This window comes from Coenobita brevimanus, chromosome 15 (assembly GCF_032717465.1).
Source record: "Coenobita brevimanus isolate Jiangsu-jjx chromosome 15, ASM3271746v2, whole genome shotgun sequence".
In the NCBI taxonomy this organism is placed as follows: domain Eukaryota; kingdom Metazoa; phylum Arthropoda; class Malacostraca; order Decapoda; family Coenobitidae; genus Coenobita; species Coenobita brevimanus.
The window spans coordinates 9,223,175-9,246,350 of NC_136968.1; the positions used below are offsets into that span (position 1 = coordinate 9,223,175).

Consider the following 23,176-nt stretch of genomic DNA (forward strand, 5'->3'; position numbering starts at 1 on the left):
GTTATTTAAAAAAAAATCGTTCATGAACTGATTTAAATTTCCTGCTCCTATGATTAACCAGCATATGAATGAACTAGTCTGTCGTTACCTGAAATAAAAGACTGAGGTGATTATAATATGACAGTATTAACACTCTCAAATTCAAATACACTTTCAGCTGCGTTGACTCTTCTGGCCATCGGAGTAACAGAATAATGAAGTTGTCCCCAGCATGAGAAGGTTAACGCCCATTAATGATTTGATATTATCATAAATTATATTCTTGTTGTCTCCAGAGGATTTTATTAGCACGAGGGGTTATATGACTATAGTCTGTCTTCATTCACCAACTTCTATGGTAACGATTTGTTAACAGTTGTTATTTTTATGATCAGACGCCATTTTGCGTGTTGATATTAATTTTCATTTTTTTTTATATATTCGTCTCCTTGCTGTCTGAAGATAATCACCATGATCATCATCATCATCATCTAATCCTGTGTGGCCCCATGAGGAGCGTAGGAGTCCGGGGCTAGCAAGTTGGTCCTGACACTGAAGATAAGAGTGACCAGCTTCACTCATCCCTGAGTGGCAATACGTGAGCAACAAACTCCAACCATCCCTTGGATAGAAACCTGCACAGGGTCAATCCGATTGGAACGCCTTAATTGCCCACTAAACCACCAGGCGCCATGATTTCGTTATATGGTTACCACCCAGCATAGTAAATGGTTTCCTGGTGTACATGAAACCACTTGGCTTGTTACTCAGTGTAGAGTCACCCATAGGCAGAAGAGGAGGAAAGAATGAAGAAAAGAAAGACAGAAGAGTGTAAAGTCACCCATAGGCAAAAGGGAGGGGAAAGAATGAAGTAAAGTCTGAAGAGGAAGGAAGGAAGGAAGAGAGGAAAGGGCATTCACATGAATGCAGCACTACATCGAGTGAGTGGATGGTGAGCGTCCCCACCTACCACAGAAGAGAAAAAAGCTTACACACTATTTAAGTATTACGAATAGGGCACTAGGCTTTTCAAACGCATAAGGAATCAGTATCATACACAACTTAGGCTGAAGAAAGAGTATGGATTAGGGCTGTACAGTCGTAAAACGAATTCCTCTACATGTCCTGGATTAAGAAGACCTTGAAATGGTGCTCTGAAGTGCTTGGGCCAAGATACTGAACTGCTGCCGTATCTCACTGGATTCTGAGATGCATTCTATAGCTGCGTTCACACCAAGCGATTCGATTCGATTCAATTCATGGAGAATCAATTGATTCGATTCATTTTGAATCAGCGCCGTTCATACCGACAGAATCAAACTGTCAGAATCAACAGGGAGTAGTGCAAAGGCTGACTTGAACGAGGATGGACGTAGACGCTCTTGCTGAAATAGAGGTGTTGCTGTGGCTGAGGCGGCGTAGGCGTAGGCGTCCAAGAAGAATATGGGTGCATGAAATTAATGCAAAAAGACCTGATTTTGGGAGTTTCGGACACTTGTTCCCAGATTTGATAAACAATTCAGACAAGTTTTATGATTATTTTAGGATGACCACTGAACAGTTTAAAATGCTAGTGGAGTTGACTGCACCCAACATAAGAAAACAGAATACTAATTACCGACGTGCTGTTGGAGTTGAAGAAAGGATTGCCATTTACCTTAGGTAAGAAGTGAACTGTTAAAAAGTCTGAAAGCTGGGAGAAGTAGTGTTTCATGCAGTATAAAAGACATCTTTTATTTCTGGTTATGAATACAGAATACATTAAGAAAACATATCTTTTAATTCTGGTTGTGCATAGAGTAAAAATAAGTATAAATTCTTTGTTTCTGGTTGTGAATATATTAAGAAAATAGACATCCTTTATTTATGGCTGTGAATACAGTAAAAAAATAGACATCCTTCATTTATGACTCAATAGAGTAAAAAAATAGACATAATATGTTTATCGTTGTGAATGCACCAAAATCATTGTTCCACTTTTTAGGGCTAGCTCTCAGAGATAAGAGTACTCAGAATTATTATCACTAGCAGGAGATGGTAGTGGTGTATGAGTTGTGTGTTGCTCCGTCCAGTAACCGTAGTGGGTGTTGGTACGATGGAAGAGCTTCCTTCGAACGGCTTCATGTATTTCTATTTTGATGTCAATACTGTCAGCTGGCGACAGTTGCTTCATCAGAGGGAGAAGGCTTAACAAGAACTGACGATCTGGATCAGAGTCGTTGTCATTCTTGATTGCTGCATGCTCCCGAAGCTTCCTCAACTCCCCCACGATCTGCATATCGACTTCACTTGCAGAGTCGCAGCGAGGTTTTTTGGTAGCGAAGGGTTTCTTTGGTGTAGAAGTAGGCCGGTTGATAGCAGGTCTATTCCCCCCTTCACAGACGTCTACATTGCTTGTTGTTTCTTGAAAACCTGCATTATCAGGTGCATCCGGGACAACAAAAGTTGATGAATCGTCAGGGGAAACATCTACCGGTTCTTCAAAACTTTGGTCCCCATCAAGAGGTGTTGGTACATTAGAAGATGTTGCTCGTGGCGTTACATAGGGGATGAGAAATTCCATAGAGTCATAGAATACCCACTTCTTTGTTTTGGTGTTACCTGATCCAGATGGTTTGATACTAATCCTCTTCTTTTCTCTCATGAAATTGCTCCTTAACTGGTGCCACTTTTCCTTGCATTCAGTTTCTGTGGAAAGAAAATAATAATAACAATAAAAGGCTAATTACACAGGATTTCATCTGACTTATTCGTCCCTGTATGACTTCTCTCTCTCTCTCTCTCTCTCTCTCTCTCTCTCTCTCTCTCTCTCTCTCTCTCTCTCTCTCCAAGAAACATAGGTAGTTAATATTTTTTTAAACCTTATTTCCAGACACGTTGCTACCGGAGAATCCTTTGCTTCCCTTGGGTTCCAGTTTCGCACAGGGAAATCTACAGTGCATGAGATTGTCAAAGAAACAAGCAATGCTATATGGGAAATACTGCAGCCGCAGTACATGGCAGACCCTGATGATCACCACTGGAGAGAGATAGCTAGAACGTTTTTCGAGAAATGCAACGTTCCAAACTGTATTGGAAGTGTCGACGGCAAGCATTGTCGGCTGAAATGCCCACTTTCTGCAGGCTCACTTTTCCACAATTACAAAGGGTATCACTCTATTGTACTACTGGCTGTTGCTGATGCCAAGTGCTGCTTTACCCTGGTTGATGTAGGGGCATATGGGCGAAACAGTGATAGTACAGTTTTTAGTTACTCAAACATGGGTAGGGCATTTTTCTCTGGACATTTAGGTGTTCCACAGCCTAGTAACATTCCAGATACTGAAATCACAGTACCCTTCTATCTCATTGGAGACGCCGCTTTTCCTTTAAGGCCCAGTCTAATGAGGCCTTACCCTCGAAATGACCTAGACTACTCAAGGAAGGTATTCAACTATAGGTTGAGCAGAGCTAGGAGAACTGTAGAATGTGCTTTTCGTATGTTAGCTCAGAAGTTTGGTGTACTTAAAACAACAATGGAGACAAGCGTTGAGGTATCTGAAGCAATAGTTAAAAGTATCTGTGTGCTTCATAATTTTCTTCATCATGACGACAACGTAAGATTTCATGAAGATAATCATAAAACTAATAACCACCATCAAAGCATGAACACTCTGTCACCAACAAGAAGTACAAGGCCTACAGCAGAAGCCATGTCAGTTCGCAACACTCTGAGAGAATACTTTGTCTCACCAGGTGGAGCTGTCGAGTGGCAGGACAGAATGATCCACTGACAGGCTACTTAGTTATAGCCAGCACACAAATGATATCACATCACATCTATTGTACTTTTTATTTTGCATGTAGTATATGAACGAATTTTTGTTAGTTGATTTTATTTTATTTGGCGGCGCAACGGCTAAGGTCATATTGCTTTATTATGTTATTATTAGCATTGCCATAATAGTATCGCCTTTACTCCTACGGGGAATATGATTATGAAGGACATTATAACACAAATTCTGTTTATGTTATTTTTAGCATTGTCATAATACTTACATGTTACTCTTGAAACAACATGTATGCGACTTGGCATAGTGTCAATGAACGGTATCAAAGGCGTACAGGGAAAATACCTTTTTCCACATAAGACACCCAGACAGCCTGGCGCCTGACCGTTACTGAGGTTATCTCTCGCATTTGAAATATACGTGAGTTGCCAAATGCGGCTATTTCTTTTGTACTGAATAGAAACAATCTGTATTGATTAAAAACGTAACTCACCTGTGCATTTAATTTCTGCAGCAATATCCTTCCATAAAGCCGCTATGGCATCCCTGTCCCGATGCTTAGGATCACTAGCATCATAAATAGCACGTTGCTCTCTCACTAAATTTATCAGGACGTCCGGTAGCATGGTGCTCACTCCTCCACTGAATCGCCGTGACTGATGAAAAAATGGACCCTCGCGCATCAGTGATTCTGAATCGCCTTGAATCGCCATGATTTGAATTGAATTGATTCGCTTGGTGTGAACAGTTCCTATAGGAATTAATATGTCGCATCAAGACGAATCATGAATCGATATGATTCTCCATGAACTGAATCGAATCGAATCGCTTGGTGTGAACGCAGCTTATGAGGTGCCAAGATCGTTCAACAGAGGTGTGATCAAGTGGTTAGAGAATCGTTCTGCTGTTTGTATAGGACGCAATTATGCTCCTAGGCTAGATCGGGGAATAGTTTGATTGTATGAATTCCAGAAATATGTCCCAAAAGCATCCTCGTAAATATCATTGCATCAGTTCTCAATGAAAAGGAAGTTGTTGTTGTTGACTCCTAGGCTCATCCGAATGTGAACTCAGTGTACAGCAGGCTCTAGCTGCCTTTTCCTCCAGTCCGCCATTCGCGCTTCAGAGGAGAAGGAAGGAATAAAGGGATAAATTTACATTCAGGTAGCAGAGCCACTCCATTATACTGATGCCACCACAGGTGGTAGGTGAGGGCGCGCATCATCCACCCAGTGAGTGAAGCGGTACTCTGTTTTTAGGGTAGCTTTACATTAAGTAGTCGTCAAATGATTTCCTGTAAACCAGGATATAATTTACAGTGATGGGTGGTAACCTTATCATTAAACAACACATGTTCTCTACGTGACAATAAGTGGGTTGGTGGAGGGTTAGAACCCCTCCCCCTAAAGCAACTAACTAAAAATACGAAAAAAAGCCTCAGACCAGGACTGACCAAAAGGTGACAACTAAGGACCGAACAAAGGACATGGTATGGATTGCGACATGGAATGTAAGGGGTGCAGATGATGAGATGAAAGAGAGAGAGAGAAAGATTGTCTAGGTGCATGAGGGTGCAAAACCTGGATGTATGTGAATTAACTGAAACTAGATGGGCAGGTTAGAGTGTGAAAGAATGTGAGTATGGATGGGGTATATGCACTGGAGTGGGTGAGAATGAGAGGACAAAAGAAGGAGGGTGTATTGTTGAGTGCACGAGATGGAATGAGAATATGAGAAAGTATGGATCAGTTGGCCAAAGTTTTGTGTGGGTAAGATTGAAAGTTGGACTACAAGTGTGGGCGATTGTGTGTGTGTATACACTAACATAAGATCATGCAAGTGGAGTGAAAGAAGTCTGGACAAATGTGGAAGACTGCATGGAAAAGTTTGAAAGGAATGAGAGAGTCTTTTTGACGGGAGATATGAATGGAAAAGTAGAGAATGAGAAGACAGATGGAGTAGTTAGTGAGTTGGGTGTGCCTGCACAAGTGGATTAGAATGGCAGTGCTCTAATGGACATTTGTGCAGGAAGGGGGTCGGTGATAGTCAATACCCTCTTCAGACAAAATGACCCACAGATAGCCTATACGAGGCAAATGATGAGAAAGGTGGGTGGTGAACTGAATGAACGGAAAGCAATGACTGATTATAAGTGTGTGGATGACAAAATGAGAAGGTGTGTAATGGATGCAAGAGCATATAGAGGATGGGGGAGTGGACATTCTTACCACCACTTGGTGATTTTTAACCCATCCCGTCCGAGTGACATGTATACATGTCCTCCCGGGGCTGTCCAGGGGTCATGTATACATGATCTAGTAATTCGTGCCATTGTTTGAATACTCAGGTGATGATTTTCACCACCTGCACCCTTTGGCAACCTCCCACACGCAACCCAATCATGCTCTGGTTGGATCCGTATGTCCATGATGGATAGGCCTAGCATAAAGATATTCCCGTGTCATTATCCTCGGCCGCCCGCCCTTGCCCTCCAACTTCCACTCCTATGAAGTCCAAAGACCCTCGGAGGAAAGATCTAAGTGATAGTGCAATAGGGAGGGAGTTAGATGTACCATTATTGCCAATTTTGAGTAGGGAAAGTGACTCCTCCGAAGAACCAGATATAGCCATGTTGAGTAAGGAAAAATATGCATCATAGGAGGAGAGTGACCATGAATTCTCCATTGTGCAGCGATATTTTCCATCAGCAAGAACATCAGCCTTTTCTGGTGATGAAGGATCAGATGTAGTTGATGATCCTGCAGAGGGTGATATACGCACAGTGGAGAAAGTTTCGGGGGAGGTAGAGTGTGAAGGAAGCGAGGAGGCTGGCGGGAGGAGAAAATGCCGCAGGTTGAGCCACTGGGCACGAGAGCAGCATAGTGTGGAATTTCCCACCCATACACCATCATCACCACATTCACCCACACCAACTGCATCACTTTATGCATAACCACGCAGACCTGCATCACTCAAGGCCTCACCATGTGCCTCACCACGCCGACCTGCCACACTTCAGGCCTCACCACATGCATCACCATGCCGACCTGCCTCACTTCAGGCCTCATCACGTGCCTTACCACGCCGATCTGCCTCACTTCAGGCCTCTACACATGCATCACCACGCCAACCTGCCTCACTTCAGGCCTCACCACGTGCCTTACCACGCCGACCTGCCTCATCCCCTGCATCACCACGCTGATTTGCCTCACTTCAGGCCTCACGACTTGCCTCACCATGCCGGCCTGCCTCACCACGTGCCACTTCACCACCAACTGGCCCATCTGGTTATGTTGGTGCAGGTACACGCCGACAGGCACGTGCCCGCCAACACCATTCACCAACACCATCACCACCACTGTCACCGTCACCAGCATTATCACCTGCCTCATCTAGTGGTGAGTTGGCAAAATCGCCACCACGCCGCCATGCTAGGGGCCGTGGCAGGGCATGGGGCAGGTCACGTGCATGGCAGGCAAGGCAGGAACCATGGACTAGTAGGTCTGAAACCTTTGTGTGGGAAGAAGGGTCGGGGTTTCAGCCTGAAATACCTGTTTGATGACACAAATGCAGGTGTGCAGCCAGAATTTCCCTGCAACAGAGCTTCTTCTTCAGTGGACTTCTTCCTTGCTTTTTTCACAACAGCAGTGATGTAGTTCTTTGTGAAAGAAGTGAACAGTTTTAGGGATTTCTGCTGCAGTTGGGTTGAAACTCACACGAGAGAGAGAGAGAGTGCAAAAATGAAGGAATGGACTGCAATGAGTGTTAGCAAAATGTATGTTTGGCTAGCATTGACAATGTTGATGCCTCATGTTAGGAAAAATAACATACACGATTACTGGCTCATGGACGATATTGCTGCGATGCCAGTATTAGGTAAGTATATGCCATGTAACCAATATCTTGACATCTTGAGGTATTTACATTTTTTCCACCAATATGGACCCACATCCAAACAATAGGCTGTAGAAAATTTGCTCGATTCTAGAGATGATGAAGGAGAAATTTCGATCATTTTTCAGGCCATTTCAGAAGGTTGTTATTGATGAGTCGCTTGTTTTATTCAGGGGACGTCTTGCCTTTAGAACATTCCATCTAAGAGACATCGTTTCGGAGTAAAGTTCTTTGTCTTGTGTGATTGCAAGACTGGGTGCGTGCTTGATTTCATTGTGTATACAGCAAGTGATTCGGTGTTCTCGAAGGACGATCCCCATGGTTTTTCTGGCTCTGTGGTCAAGAAACTAATGGACAGGTACTTCAGTGGCAACCATATCCTTTACAGTGATAATTATTACATGGCACCAAGTCTTGCAAAGTACCTGCAAGAACACCAAATTGGATCGTGTGGCATTGTCCGTGTAAAGAGGAAGAACTGGGCATCCCTTCCCAAAGGCACTGTGAAGGGGGAGTGCAGGACCTTGCAATCAGGTAAACTCCTGGGAATTCACTGGCATGATAAGAGAAAGGTGAATGTCCTCTCCATAGTCCACAAGGGTAAGTTAATTGACAAAGGCAAGGTCAACAGAAGAACGAGGCAGCCAGTCTTCAAGCCTGATGCTGTTTTGGACTATAACGTGAAAATGCGACGCGTCGATAAATCAGATATGCAGATTGGCACAATCGACTGTTTGAGGAGGTGCTGTATGTGGTATAAGAAGACATTCCTACATGTACTGGACATCTGTATACTGAATGCCTTCATTCTGTACAAGGATGTTACACAGACCAGCACATCCCTCAGACAGTTCGAGAAGGATGTGATTTACAGCCTTCTGGAGAGTTATGGACGGTTCAATCCTTCCGTGAAACGTAGGCACAGTGTACAGCAACTGCCTGACCGCCTGCAGTGCAGGGACTACTTCAGCAGGCATTTCATGGAAATAATACCTCGCACACCTGCAGTCAAAGAAGCCAACCGGCGTTGCTATGTTTACGCCAATTCATCGCGCCGACCACAGCAAAGCCGTATGACGAAGTGGTGGTGTGCTGAATGTGAGGTTGCACTATGCACTGACTGTTTCTTTGATTTCCACGCAAAGACCGAGTGGTAGGTGTCTAGGTATTATGAATAAGTTACTTTTGTACATACCAGTACGTTTTTTTGGTTGAAACAGAAAATATGATTTCACTGCTCTGAGTATTATGTGCATAATGGAGGCAGAAAGTATGTTTCATGATAAAATTGTAGCCTAATATAATTTGGAAAACATTTGTTTATACATATTTTTAATGAAAAATTATAACTCAGAGGAAAGAGGGTCACAGTGGTAAGTATTTCCTTTGTGGGCAGTACGTAAATGACTACCGGTACTTGATTCAGATTTTTATTGATTTATGTGTTTATTTATTTATATTGCAGTAATGCTTGTAGTGGTAGTAGTAGTGGTAGTGTGTGATGTAGGTGTGGTAATAATAGTAGTAGTTGTGGTAGTTGTAATAATAGTAGTTGTGGTAGTGGTAGTAGTGCTTGTAGTAGTGGTAGTTGTAGTATTAGTAGTAGCTGCTGCAGTGGCAGTTGTACTTGTACTGCTAGTAGTAATAGTATTATTTTTAGGAGTTGCAATACCCAGACTTCTACTCGATCACCAATGCCAGAATCGAGCAACAATCCTAGCCAAACATACATTTCCGTGTGTGTGTGTGTGTGTGTGTGTGTGTGTGAGAGAGAGAGTGTCTGTCTCAAGGTCGTTGCTACTGTGATCAGCCTTCATTCACCCAGTACGACCAATTATGGAAAAATAATCACGGAAAGAAAGTTCGTAGTGTATATTGGTGTCCTGGAAGTGTCATCGAAGTGATATAAGCGTGGTGGGCTAAAGTAAGCATGTTGTGTCACCGAACCTCCGCCACGCATACGGACACCGGGAAAAAAAAAAAAAAATGCCCTCATTTCTCACTCACTCTCCCTATCTGCACTTCACGGACCATCTGATGCCATCAACTTAAAGTCGAAGGATTGGTGAGTAATATGAAACCTCATTTGTTGCACTTGGTTTAATATTAACAGAGAGATGAAGGTTTAACGATAGACGATTTTGCCGATTTATGTCCGGAATGCCCGGCTGTGGGGAGCTCTTGCGACAAACTCTGCCAGACGGGAGGGGTTACAATCAAGGTTCAAATGAAATGGACGAATAGAGGAGGGAAAGACAGTTGGAAGTAGTTCATACAAGCAGGGTAGAAAGGTTACAGGAGAATGGAATAAAGGCAGAATATAAGAGAGAAGTGGAGGGGCGATTGGGTAAATATGACTGGGAGCAGATGGGGGACACGAAAGGTGCGTGCAAGACATTCACAGAAAAAATCTGTGCAGCATTTGAGGTGATGCGTGGAGTGAAGGGAAGACGAAAAGGGGTGCAAGGAACAGCATGGTGGAATGAAGAGGTGAGAGAAGCTGTGGCACAAAAGAAGAAAGCATATAGTGAGTGGATGAGAAACACGGGTGTGGAGGAAGTTGAGAGACGGAAGAGACAGTTATATGCAGAGGGGAAGAAAAAGGTGAAAAAATTAATACGACAGTGTAAGAAGAGAGTGGATGAGGAACTTGGAAGGAATTTTAGTGCAAAGTGGAGGAAATGTAAGAAAATGTTCTGGAAATAGGAAAAAAGAGTTAGACAGAGTGTTAAACAAGTTAGTGTGGGAGTGAGAGATAAAAATGGTAGATTACAAGTGAAGAAGGGAGAGAAAGTGAGCAGATGGAGAGAACACTTAAAGGAATTGTTGAACATAGAGAATGAAACTAATGCGAGTATAAGTGGTTGGGGAATGGCTGGGAGAAGGAAGGATGTGAGAAAAAGAAGAAGAAATCGGTACGATGGAAGTTGTGGAAGCAATGAAAAAAGTCAAAAAGGGGAAAGCCCCAGGAATTGATGGAGTGTGTTGTGAGTGTGCTGAAGCATGGAGAAGAGACAGTAGTAGAATGGATGTGGAAGATGTGCATATTGGCCTGGGAGGAAGGCAAAGTCGCGGAGAACTGGAAGCCAGGTATAATTATTCCCCCGTACAAAGGAAAAGGGAGAAAAGAAGCGTGTGGAAATCATATAGGCATTTGTCTTTTTAGTGTAATATGAAATGTATATGGTAGGATACTTACTGAGAGAGTTTGGGAAATAACAGAGGAATTAGTTGCAGAAAAACAGGGAGGTTTTAGGAACGGAAGAGGTTGTGTAGATCAGATATTCATTCCTAGGTCCTTAGTGGAAAAGTTTCTACAGAAGGGAAAGAAGTTGTATACGTCCTTCCTGGATTTGGAGAAAACATATAACAAGGTGGATAGACATGGATTGTGGAATGTTTTAGAAATATATGGAGTACATGGGAAGTTTCCTTCTGGCATGAAGAGTATGTTGGGGGTGCTAAGGCTTCAGTGTGTGTGGACAGTGAATTTAGTGAATTTTTCTATTTGAAGGTTGAATTGAAACAGGAATGTGTCATGTCTCCATGGTTGTTCAACCTGGATATGGATGGGGTTATAAAAAAGATACAAGATAGGGCAGTGGATGATGGAGTTGCCGTAAAAAAATAGAGGGCAGTGTTTGGAAACTCTCTGTACTGTTGTTTCCAGATGACACTGTATTGTTAGGTGAAGACGAAGGGGAGCTGCAAGGCTTGGTGAATGAGCCTGGAAGAGTGTGTAAGAAACGGAATCTAAATGTGAATGTAGGGAAGAGTAAAGTTATGGTCTTCGAGAGAAATGAAGTCACTGAATGTACAGTGAGGTTGGATGAGGAGGAAATGGAAAATGTGAGTGCGTTTATATACTTGGGTAGTGTGATGAGTAAGGATGGATCTTTAGAGCGTGATGTGCTTGAAAGGGCACAACAAGGAAGAAAGGTTGCTGGTTCATTGAAAACAGTGAATAAAAAACAGGGAAGTGAGCATGGAAGTTAAATCTTTACTACATGACAGTATTGTGATCCCAACTCTAACATATGGAAGTGATGCTTGAACCTTGTTGGAGAGACACAAGTCATGAGTGAGAGCAGTGGAAGTAAGTTATTTGAGAGGAGCATGTGGAATCACATGGAGAGACAGACTGACAAATGAGGAAGTGAAAGAGCAGTTATGGTGTGGATGTGGATGTGATAGGAAGCGTTAGGAGAAACACACTGAGGTGGTTTGGCCATATGGAGAGGATGGAGAGCGAGGGACTGACGAGGAGGGTGTGTGTGAGTGAGGAGGAGATGGGGAGAGGGAAGGGGAGGCCAAAAATGAGGTGAAGGGATGGAGTCGAGAGGTAAATGAGAGAGGGATTTATGAGCTGGAAGCAGGGCAGTGAAATGGCAGAGGACAGGGCAACATGGATGCGATTTGTTTCTGTCCACCCCTTACCAGATTAAGGCATCTGGCAATGGATAGATAGACAGACCATTGGAGGGAGTCCCTCACTGCCCTAAAATGTGCTCACTATGAACAGTGGGCAGTTATGTCGAATCAGAGATATGTGTAAGCTTATGGCTAGTAGGAGGGATGTTGTAAACCAGGGAATGGGCGGGATCTGAGACAGTTTTGCATCAGTGTAGAACGTCATGTGAGAAACTATACTGCACCTGGTCTGGCTTGTTGATGCGACCAGCCGTGAGAGGATCGCAGAGGTGGTAGGTGGCGTAGGCTTCCAGTCCCGTAAGGTAGAACAACCCACACAGCACCCAGGTTCCCAGCAAGAAGAACCAACATAAACTGGTGGTGGAGATGTGGACAGTAACTATATTATTATTATTATTATTATTATTTATTATTATTATTATTATTACTGTAGGAAAAATTTTCCCCCAGAGCGGTTGCACTCTTTACATTTTAAAATATATGTCCCTGTTCAAAGCAGAGGAAATCCCAGAGAGGGTTAATGACTAATTAAAGCGGTTTTATAACCCAGAGATTACGTTCTACTTCTGTTTAATAATTATTGTTATTAATAAATTAAATGCTACTGCGTTTAACTCTTGTGGACAACTATATTGTAAATATGTGTAAATACTTAGGATTTATCTATTGACCTAAGTGCATCTGCATGGTAGGATGACATGTATCCTCACGAGAAAAACAGAGGAAGGATTAATACATGTTTACATAGATGAAGGGAATATTTGGATTTGGTTTAATTTAAAGTATGATTAATTTCAGTCAGACTTACCTTCTATATTTCATGAAGTAATTCAACTATATTTAGCTAATTGTAATAAATAAAGAGTTGGAATCTGCGAATCCTATGAGAGAACAGAGACTCTCCATTTTATCACTTTGTTCCTAGAGCTCGTTCGAGCTGCACCTGGTAAAAAACGCACCCAAGGATGCTTGGAAGGCCTAGGGAAACCAACTGAGACCTCACACCCGTCGTCATCTGTTATTCCGACTCTGTCTAGCTAAGTAACCATTATGATTTGGCCAAAGAGGGGGTAAGAAGTAGGATATAAGGAGATAATTACCGATGAGTTAGAGTACAGTATTAATTATACACTATTTTCCCAAGAGACTTCTGTTATTTAAATTTAGTATTGGTTGTGTTTAGACTAACACTCATCAGAGAAGAGAGTGTATAAAATTTCTGACATTTTGGAGCCCCGAGGGAGGAAACAGACGTGTGCAGAGACGCTGAATGATTTCAAGGTCGGATTTGTGGGACGTAGTTTACTTCCGTGTTCCACAGAGGTGGCAGACGCGGAAATACGTATCTACAGGGCTCCTGGTGGAAGGGCAAGTTCCTTTTCTAATGATGAGTGGCTAAATGCCGTGTTGGATTGGGAACATGATCGTACTATCCTTTTCTTGGGAGGAAATGACATTTATGAAGAAGTGGAAGTTAATGAAATTGTTGAAAACATTTTGGCCGTGGTAGGAGCCATTGAAGGTTCATGTAAGTCCTCTGTAACCATACCCTTTCTTGAGCCTAGAAACCTGCCATATGGTTCACCAGTTTGCTGTGGTACATATAAATCAGTTCTATCTATCTATCTATCACCAGACACCATAATCCCGCAAAGGGTGGCCATTTGGCACTGAGTTAGTTGTTTTAAAGGGAGGGGCACCAACCCTTCACCAACCCACTTGTTGACACGTATGGAGCACGTATGGTTTGGTTATATGGTTACCACCCAGCGTTGTAATGGTTTCTTGGCTTACAGGAAACCATTTTGCTTGTCACTCAATGTAAAGGCACCTGTAAAGGAAAGAAAAGGAATAAGAAGTGACTGGAAAAATAGGAGAAATAGGAAGGGAGGAGGGCAGGCACAGAAAAAGAATGATAAAAGCTAAGGAAGTAGGCAGCAGTACATCAAGTGAGTGGATGTTAGCAGTGTAAATTAGAAATTAGTCAAAATGTCTATTTTCTTGTTACAGAGGCCATCCAGTGGTAAGAAAGGATGGGTAACGAGAGCCATAAATGACTGTAGGAAATTATTAGATCAAACACCTCAGTCAAGGGAGAAAGTAAGTAGCCGTTTGCACATACTAGAAGACAGATGGAGTAAGTATGAAGAAAGTTACGTTAATTTTGAAGCAGCAATAGTGAAAGATGGTGATAAAGATCTTTTGGAGTAGAAGATTACCAAATTTGAAAGTAAATTAGAGGAATATACTGTATAGCAATTGTGAAGCTGTTTGATTCAAAACTGACTAATACTACAGCAGAAACACAAGTTGTGGAACTGCAGAGTAATTATACTTCCAGAGTTTGATGGGGAGCAAAATTGGAAGTTCTTTGGGGATCAGTTTAAATATTTAGTCCACGACCGAACAGACCTCCCCAGTGTGAGTAAACTCTCCTATCTATTAGGACAGGTCAAGGGGACTCCTTACAAGTTGATAAGGGAATTACCTGTTGAAGAAAACAATTATGAGGTGGCTTTGACTATCCTTAGATAGAATTATGAAGATAGAGAGCAGGTCATTACCCAGTTACTGAAGGCTCTAACTGAATTACCCATACCTAAACATGATTTTGATTCCTTGCAAAATTTTCAGAGTGCGGTGAGTTATAAGTTAAAGGCTTTAGGTACTTACAAAAATTTTTAAGTAGCAGATTGGGTGCTTTTTAGAAATGTGCCCTTAAAGCTTCTACCTAGAACCAAGGATGCCTTGTACAGTAGGTACCAAAAGGATGATTTCTCTTGCAAGATTAAGAAGGGCTTAACCCGCCGACTCCAGATGACATATATATACGTCAGAATGTTTTGTCACTGTGACTCCCATTGACATATATAAACGTGCTAAAATTGCAAAGTCCATCATTTGCACATTTTTCAAATTCTATGCATGATTTTTGGTACGTACACGCGGGACACCTTCCTCTACCAGATGCCAGACAGACACAATGCCTTACTCACCATGATCTCCCAACCCACACCATTGTCTTGGCAACTCACTTGTTACCAATGACCTGGCCAGTAAAGGCATTTCGTGCCACAGTATAAATTTCAAGGCCAGGGTGACTCCCCAATCAATGACAATGTGGAGGACAAAGTTTACTTAGCATTAGAGGAAGAAACAGTCAGAAATGATGATCAGGTAATGTTGCCAAAAAAGGTGAGGTATGTTGATGTGTTTGGTAAGTGAAATAATGCTTATTGCGCCTATATTACTGTGTGAAAACCAGTGTACTCTTGTACTGCAAATAAATTCGTTCCAAATAAATAAATAAATACCTTTTGTGAGTGGTGTGGAATAGTTACCCCTCCCATAGAACACGTTTTCTCTGGAACCAGCCCCATATAAAACACTGTAAGGTAAGGGGTAACTTGCCTGTATCTGGTATTTTAAACCTCAGGAGAGTGATATCTCTATGAATTTTCAATGTTTCTCATCAAAAGCTGAGGTTCTAGCCAGAAAAAACAAAATTGAAAATCTGCTGGATTGGGGGAGGTCATTGGTTAAAAATCTGCCGGGATGGGGTGGGTTAATGCAACTCTGTAAACAACTGCATGGAATAGTAAAGCCTGCTGAAAATAAACAGAAGGCTGAAATAAGGAAAAGAACCACTAACCAACTGGCTGGGAAACCTATGTAAAGGATGCCTAAGTCTGTACCTAAAGAAGAGATTGGTACTTTTCATAGCTCCTTAATCCTAGATAGGTATCCCTAGTCCCAGCTGGAGTCATGCCTGAGCAGGGAGTGAAGCTCCTGCATAATAATTGCATGCTATTGCGAATCTGGTAACCCCCAGTCGGCCAACCATAATTGCTGGTCCAGACTTCGATGGAGTTACACGTTCCTGTCCTTACATGGTCTTTGTCATCTGGCAGGGAGTAGTCGTGGGTCCAGTTGGAACCACATAACCTTACATGAAGTAGAAGGGTATTTTTATAGCATATTACTTACAGGCATATAGTACTCTTGTGTGTGAATATACTGAACATCAGTGACTGTATTTAGGCTAAGTATGTTCTGATACTATTATCCATAACGTCTAAGTCTGTGTGTGGCTTATTTTTGTTTTACTGTTTTACCTTTTTGATCCCATTGAATGTGCACCAATGTCACGACCTCGTCCACTATTGTGAATTTAGTAACCCCCAATAGGCCAACCATAATTGCTGGTCCAGACGTTGGTGAAGTCACACGTTCCTGTCCTCATCTGCTCTTTGTTACGTGGTGGTGAATAATAGTGGGTCAAATTGGACCCACATAACCTAACATGATGTAGGGTGTTTCTAAAGCATACTTACAGGCATATAATACGCTTGTGTGTGAATATACTGAACATTAGTGACTATTTAGGCTAAGTATGTTCTAATACTACTATCCATAACCTCCAACATTCTGTCCTCACCTGCTCTTTGTTACGTGGCGGTGAGAAGTAGTGGGTCCAATTGGACCCATGTAACCTAACATGAAATACGGTGTATCGAAAACATACTTACAGGCATATAATACGCTTGTGTGTGAATATACTGAACATCAGTGACTGTATTTATACTATGTTCCAATACTACTATCCATAATGTCTAACATTCTGTGTCCTCACCTACTCTTCGTTACATGGCGGTACGTAACCTTACACGAAGTAGAATGGTATTTCTGTAGCATATACTTACAGGCACATGATATGCTTGTGTGTGGATATACTGAACATCAGTGACTGTATTTAGGCTAAGTATGATCTAATACTACTAACATTCTGGGTGTATGGCTATTTTATCATATAGCCAAAAATGTAGGCGCAATAATTGCCCATTTTCATTGGTTGAGGTGGACCTTTGTGCTACCTTTACAGGTATGATGGGACATTTGTGTGTTAGTGCAACAGATCTCCTTCAAGTTGGATGAGTTCCATTGCCTTGCTATGCGTACTTTCTCTGCTATACCTCATATCCATATAGTATCAAGTAATAGGATGTATTTTTTTTCATTTTGTCAGAAGTGCCATTAAGTTCAAGGAATTCATTTGTATTTTTGTACGAACACTCAGGAAGCCTTATAATTTCATTTCATATGGTTTTGTAATAATATCACAGCACTGTAATTTTTTTCTTATTTTTTTCTTACTGTGGGTCCTAATGGACCAGGGTTTCCTGTAAGGTAGGAGAATGACAGGGTTACCTATCTAGGGTTAAAATCTGAGGATAAGGCATTATGGGCAAGAAATGGACAAGCTGATGAAAATAAGGAGGTAAAAATTTCCTTGGTAAAGGACAGGAAGGTCTGTGTGAACAACATTCCAATGCATCTAGTCAATATTATCCTGATTACGTTTCTAGAATGGTGAGGATTCTGGAATTGGGGCGTTGTATGATTTGCATGAATTCCAGACACACTTCCGTGGACTATAAAATCAAATAAATCTTTCTTTCAAATGCAAGAAAGACAATCATCACAGCGCTTTGTGCCCAAGAATGATCAAACATGAGGTTTCTAAAACCGCAAGTGTCAATATGACGGTTGTGAAAGCAAATACCCCAGTAACAAAGCCAGCTGCAGATCCAACTGCAAATGTGAAAGTAATGATAGGAAATAGAAACACAATTAGCATGTACTATTTTTGATACAGGTGCACAGAAAACCTTCATTTCTGCAGACATTATAAAGAAATTAAAGTTACCTATTATCGGCAAAGTAAATCTGGCCATTGCAGGATTTTTAACCACCAAGGAAGCGCAGTCCTTTGATTTAGTTAGACCTTTAATACAACCTGGCAGATAAATATGCCGTATAACAGCAGCTGTGCTGGATAAAATGGACACAAGTGTATATATATATATATATATATATATATATATATATATATATATATATATGGACTGAAGGAAACCTCTGATCATCTACAGGGCTCAGGGATTAGGTTGGCTGAATAGAATGTGAAATCAGATACTATGAGTCCCATAAAAATTATAATTGGTTCAGATTATTGTGGAAGGTTCTTACATGAGACTTTCAAGAAGAGAGTACAGTTGTTCAAGAGTCCAGGAGGTAACCTTATTATGGGGCAGCTGCCTTTTCCAAAGCAAGCCAGAGGGGAGGCCAAATTGGTAGACTCAGTCTTTGTTACCTCCACACAGTCATTGATGGTAGCTAGAATATGTGGAGAATTAGAACCTATTCAGATATGTGATTTGTTTGATGAAAAAAATGAACCTGTACACAAACTTTGGGATCTAGATAATGTAGGAATACACTCTGAAAAACAAGCCCCTGAAGATAAAATAACTTTGGACTTGTATAACCAGTCTGTGGAATTTAGAGATGGACAGTGTTGAGTTGGATTACCATGGATACTAAACCATTCGGAGATACCAACAAATTACCCAGCAGCTAAGGCTCAGTTAATTTCTCTTCTAAGAAAGTTGAGACACAAACCAGAATATCTAAGCATATATGATAATATTATAGAGATCAATTGAAGAATAAAATTACAGAGGAGGTAGAATTCCCTGTTAACCATAAAGAAGGACATCATTTACCACATCATGATGTACGCAGATGCAGTAACAACTCCCATAAGTATAGTTCTCAATTGCAGTAGTAAAGCATCCAAAGGATCAGCTAGCTTGAACGATTGCCTATATTGTGGACCTACACTAACAGAGAAGTTGAGGAATGTATTATTAAGAATTAGAGAGAAACCTTATGCTTATACAGCAGACATTAGTAAGGCTTCTCAGAATAGGATTGAGAGAGGAGGATAGGAAATTTAAAAAATTCCTTTGGCCTCAAGACCATCTAAATGAGCATTGCCCATTGAAAACTTACTGTTTCCAATCGGTGCTCTTTGGCTCTTGTGCTAGTCCTTTCCTACTATGCAACACACTGAAGCATCATTTTGAAAAGTCCGAATGCCCAGAAATAGGGCAGGCTTTTTATGTGGATAATTTGCGAGGTGTTGCTGATACAGAGACGGAAGCATTGAAGGCTTCTGAAGTAGCCAGTTCCGAATGTGGGAAGTCAAATTTGCCGTTACAGAGCTGGAATACAAATTCACAGCTTTTAAGAATTGAATACAAGAGGACCATCCAAGTACTGACATTCCCAAAACTCAAAATGTGTTTGGTCTTAACTGGGATACAAGAGCTGATGAAATTAGTTTAAAATCAATTACGTTCTCTGATGTCACTCTCACCAAGAGGTCCTTGTTAAGTTAGAGATCCTTGTTAAGTTAGAGGTCCATGTTACTTGACCCATTAAGTTTGGTCAGTCCTATTGTTATTAGGGGCAAATGTTTAGTGCAAGATGTTGGCGAGAAAAGTTAAATTGGGACACTGAATTAAGTGAAACGTATGTTGAACAATGGGAACAGATTAGAAAGGAATTTGAAAAAAAAAAAAAAAAAAAAAAAAACATTAAGCATATGTATTCCCAGGAAGATAAACAGTAATGAGAAGTCACATTTGCATATATTTTGTGATGCTTCTCAAAGGGCATATGGAGCAGTAGTTAATTGTGTAACAGGAGATGACAGTAAGATTATTATGTCCAAAGCCAGAATTGCACCAATTAAAGGAAGAACCCTACCTCAAATGAAACTGGCTTCCACTGCAGTAGGAAGTTCATTCATTCATTGCCAGACGCCATGTATCCCAAACGGGGTGGCCAAGGGCTTAGAGTTAATTGTTTTACAGGGAGGGGCACTAATCCTCCACCAACCCCACTTGACACGTAGGGATGCCAACAGCATCTGGTGTTCTCAGGCGGTCACCCATCCAAGTACTAACCAGACCCAACGTTGCTTAAATTGGCCAAATATTTAACCACAACTCTTGATACTCAATTTGAGGATATTTATATATGGACTGACAGTGAGATTTGTCTTTACTGGATACGAAAGGAGGACAGTAAAATCCCTTTCGTCTGCAATAGAGTGAAGACTATAAAAGAACTGTCTTCCAAATTTAAATTTATAGATGTATCCTCCAGACAAAACCCAGCTGATCTGCTCTCGAGAGGTTCAACAGTAGAAGATAACTTGTGGTTTGAGGGTCGTGAATGGTTACTTACTAAGGAATGGCCTGAGAAGAAACACTACAGGTATGGTATTGCTGAGGTTAGTGTTGTAAACTTGGATCCCGTAGTACCTAAGCCAGATGTAGCAGACATTAGATTTTCATTATCAGACAACTCCTTAACACTACTAAATTAGCTGTAAAAGTTTTGAACAAGAAAGTGGGGTTTGATGAGTTTTGTCCCAAGGAATATTGGCTGAAAATGCTTCAAAGAAAATAATACAAAGAGATTTTTGATCATTTATGCCAAGGCACCAGCAGCAATAATAAGCTGATAAGAAATTTAAGATTAATCTTAGACGGAAAAGGTCTAATCAGATGCAGTGGCAGAATAGTAAAGACTGATTTGCCACTCCAAACTAGACATCCTATGTTGCTACCCAAGAATGATTATTTTGTACAGTTAATTGTTAAGGAAGCCCATGAGTTAACTCTTCGTGGAGGTGTGCTGCAGACTTTGGCTTGGATCCGAAAAAGGTATTGGATCCCTAAGGGTAGACAGGTTGTAAAGAAATATATCAAGAGTTGCATTATATGTAGGAGGTATGGACAACGACCATATGACTATGCAGAACCACTTGCTTTACCAAAGGACAGGGTAAATGTAAGTCGGCCCTTCAAAGTAACGAATTGAATACACAGGGGCTCTAAATGTTACTTCGGAGGGACCTCTCCATAAGGTGTATATATGTTTACTTGCACCTACACAAGGACAGTCCATCTAGAAATGGCAGAAGATTTAAATTCAGAGACATTCCTGAACGTTTTCAGAAGATTTGCAGCTAGAAGGTCTTGTCCCAGAATATTGATAAGCAACAACGGAACCAATTTCATTGGAGCAGAACCTCCACTTTTAAATATAATGAATGACCCAAAGGTTAAGTCGGTGCTGGGAATCCGAAATTGTACCTGGCAGTTCACAGCTGCAGGAGCACCATGGCAAAATGGATTTACAGAACGAATGATAGGTATTGTGAAGAACTGCATTAGGAAAACCCTACACAGAACTAAGATCATCAGAGAGGGTCTGAGAACTGTGATAGCTGAAACTGAGGCTAGGATTAATGATAGACCTTTAACCTATCTGGATGATACTAGCATATCAATTGAGGCACTGACACTGGCTCATATGCTGTATGGTAGAAAGCTCCATCCGGTGCCTTGTATGGATATCCAGGAGGAAGTAGATGATCCTACAATGGAGAATAATGAACCAGGACAACATCTGCATGAAGGATATCATATGAAAAAGTATTGGACACCTGGAATGGACGCTGGGGGGAAGATTATCTTTTGAGCCTAAGAGAAATATTTTATGGGGCTCAGGCTGCCGGCAACAAGTCAGACATAAACATAAGAGATGTGGTCTTAGTAAAAACAGAACAACCAAGATCCCAGTGGCCATTAGCTAAAGTCAACTCCACATATCCAGATTCGGAGGGAGGGAGGGTGAGACTTGCAAAAATTAATTGTCAGGAACATATCAATATAAAAAACACTGATAAATTGGTGTTCCTTGAGTTAATGGCTACCCCGGAGACAATGAATGGTGGAGAGTAATTAGGTCAAGATGCGCGACCTAGAGGGGCAGCAGCACAGGGTTCTCATGATCTATGGACAGAGCTCCTGGCTAGAAGTCACATTACATGATACGGTGCATAATTTTTTGCCCGGCCTCAAAACTGTGGGAAGTATTTTCCCACAGTGCACTTGCACTCTTTGCTTTTTAACCCCTTAACCGCGGGGCGTCACTTTCGTGAGTCTTGGGAGCAAGGGATCATACCGCGGGGCGTCGCTTTTGTGATTCTGTGTTATTTTGAATTCACCCGGGCTTCCAAGTGGGGGCTTGTATCATCTATCAGTGCTGCCAATGTCCAACACTAGTCAGCACTCCTAATCTCATCTGTACTCCCATCCATTGTTGACAATTTAGCCATTTCTCCCCGTTCTTGACTCCCCTCCCTACCCCCCCTTCATTACCCTATCCTCTTGCCTGCCCGGCATTGCTACGCTAAGTAAATCTTCCCTGGAATTTTTCACTGATTTCATCCATTGAAATAAGCCCTATGTCCTATTCTTATACCAAATAATATATACAAGAAAGAAATAAGGTAAGTGAGAGTGCCAAACACCTGGAATTGGCTAATTATCACCTGACAACACCTCACGTGCACTCGTTCGCTAATTTTCGCTGTTTTTTTTTCCTTGAAATATGCCGTAAAATCTATTTTCGTAATAAATATACATGTAAGGAGAGAAGGGAGAAGCCTAAGTGATATTTACATTCACCTGGAACTACCTAATTTATAATGTGTTGTCTAGATTTCCTGCCAATCATTTCAGTGCTAGACATAGCTGTTTAAAGAGCTAACATTGGTAGCACTGAATATCCCCTAAGTAGGCCTCTACCCCGGCCCTCCTTTATCAGTTTACTCTCATCTTCCGAAGTGGGGGTACGTAGTTTCTTCTTGCTGACTTCAGGGACTTTTTCACCCCCATGCAAAGGGCCCTGTGACCTTTACCCCCTACTAAACCTCGTGTGGAAAGAGGTAAAGGGCTGACAATTGATAAAAGAGTGACTACGATCTTTCTATTGAGTAAAACAGTGCAAGTGGAATTGTAAATAATGTGTAAATAATGTGTAAACAGCAAGTGAAAGTAATGAATGTAAATATACGTGAACAATGGAAAATAGTTTTATAAGTTACTTCAAGTGACAGTGCATAACACAGTGTAAATAAAATAGAAACGTAAATAACGTAAATAAAATAGAGAACGTAAATAGAAATGTACAGGAGTAGTATTATAAGAATACGAGTATATACCCTAGGAGTAATGAAAGTGAAAGTTTCACTCTAGCATGTCTGAATACTATGAGTTATGAGAGTGAAGATGAAAGTGACATTCACTCTCAATGCTAGTATACAGGACGAGAAAGTGAATGCTACATATTTTACTGAAAGAAATTGAATCCCTACAGTGACAATAAACTAATACCAC

General features: G+C 41.4%; 1 protein-coding gene across 1 annotated transcript; it reads right to left on the reverse strand.

The window, feature by feature from the left end:
• Nucleotides 1–1,972: 1,972 nt before the first annotated feature.
• On the reverse strand, nt 1,973–4,375 carry LOC145390615 (uncharacterized). Its single transcript, XM_080265414.1, has 2 exons — nt 4,243–4,375; nt 1,973–2,667 (listed from the first exon to the last, which is right to left on the reverse strand). Exons 1-2 carry the CDS (start codon nt 4,373–4,375, stop codon nt 1,973–1,975), a joined length of 828 nt encoding a protein of 275 aa, XP_080121540.1.
• Nucleotides 4,376–23,176: the final 18,801 nt, after the last annotated feature.

Excerpts from the sequence above, each read along its gene's own strand:
- LOC145390615 (XM_080265414.1), bottom strand. The coding sequence starts at position 4,375 with ATGCTACCGGACGTCCTGATAAATTTAGTGAGAGAGCAACGTGCTATT. Across the intron at positions 2,668-4,242 it reads TGCAGAAATTAAATGCACAG|AAACTGAATGCAAGGAAAAG; the intron begins GTGAGTTACGTT and ends TTCTTTCCACAG.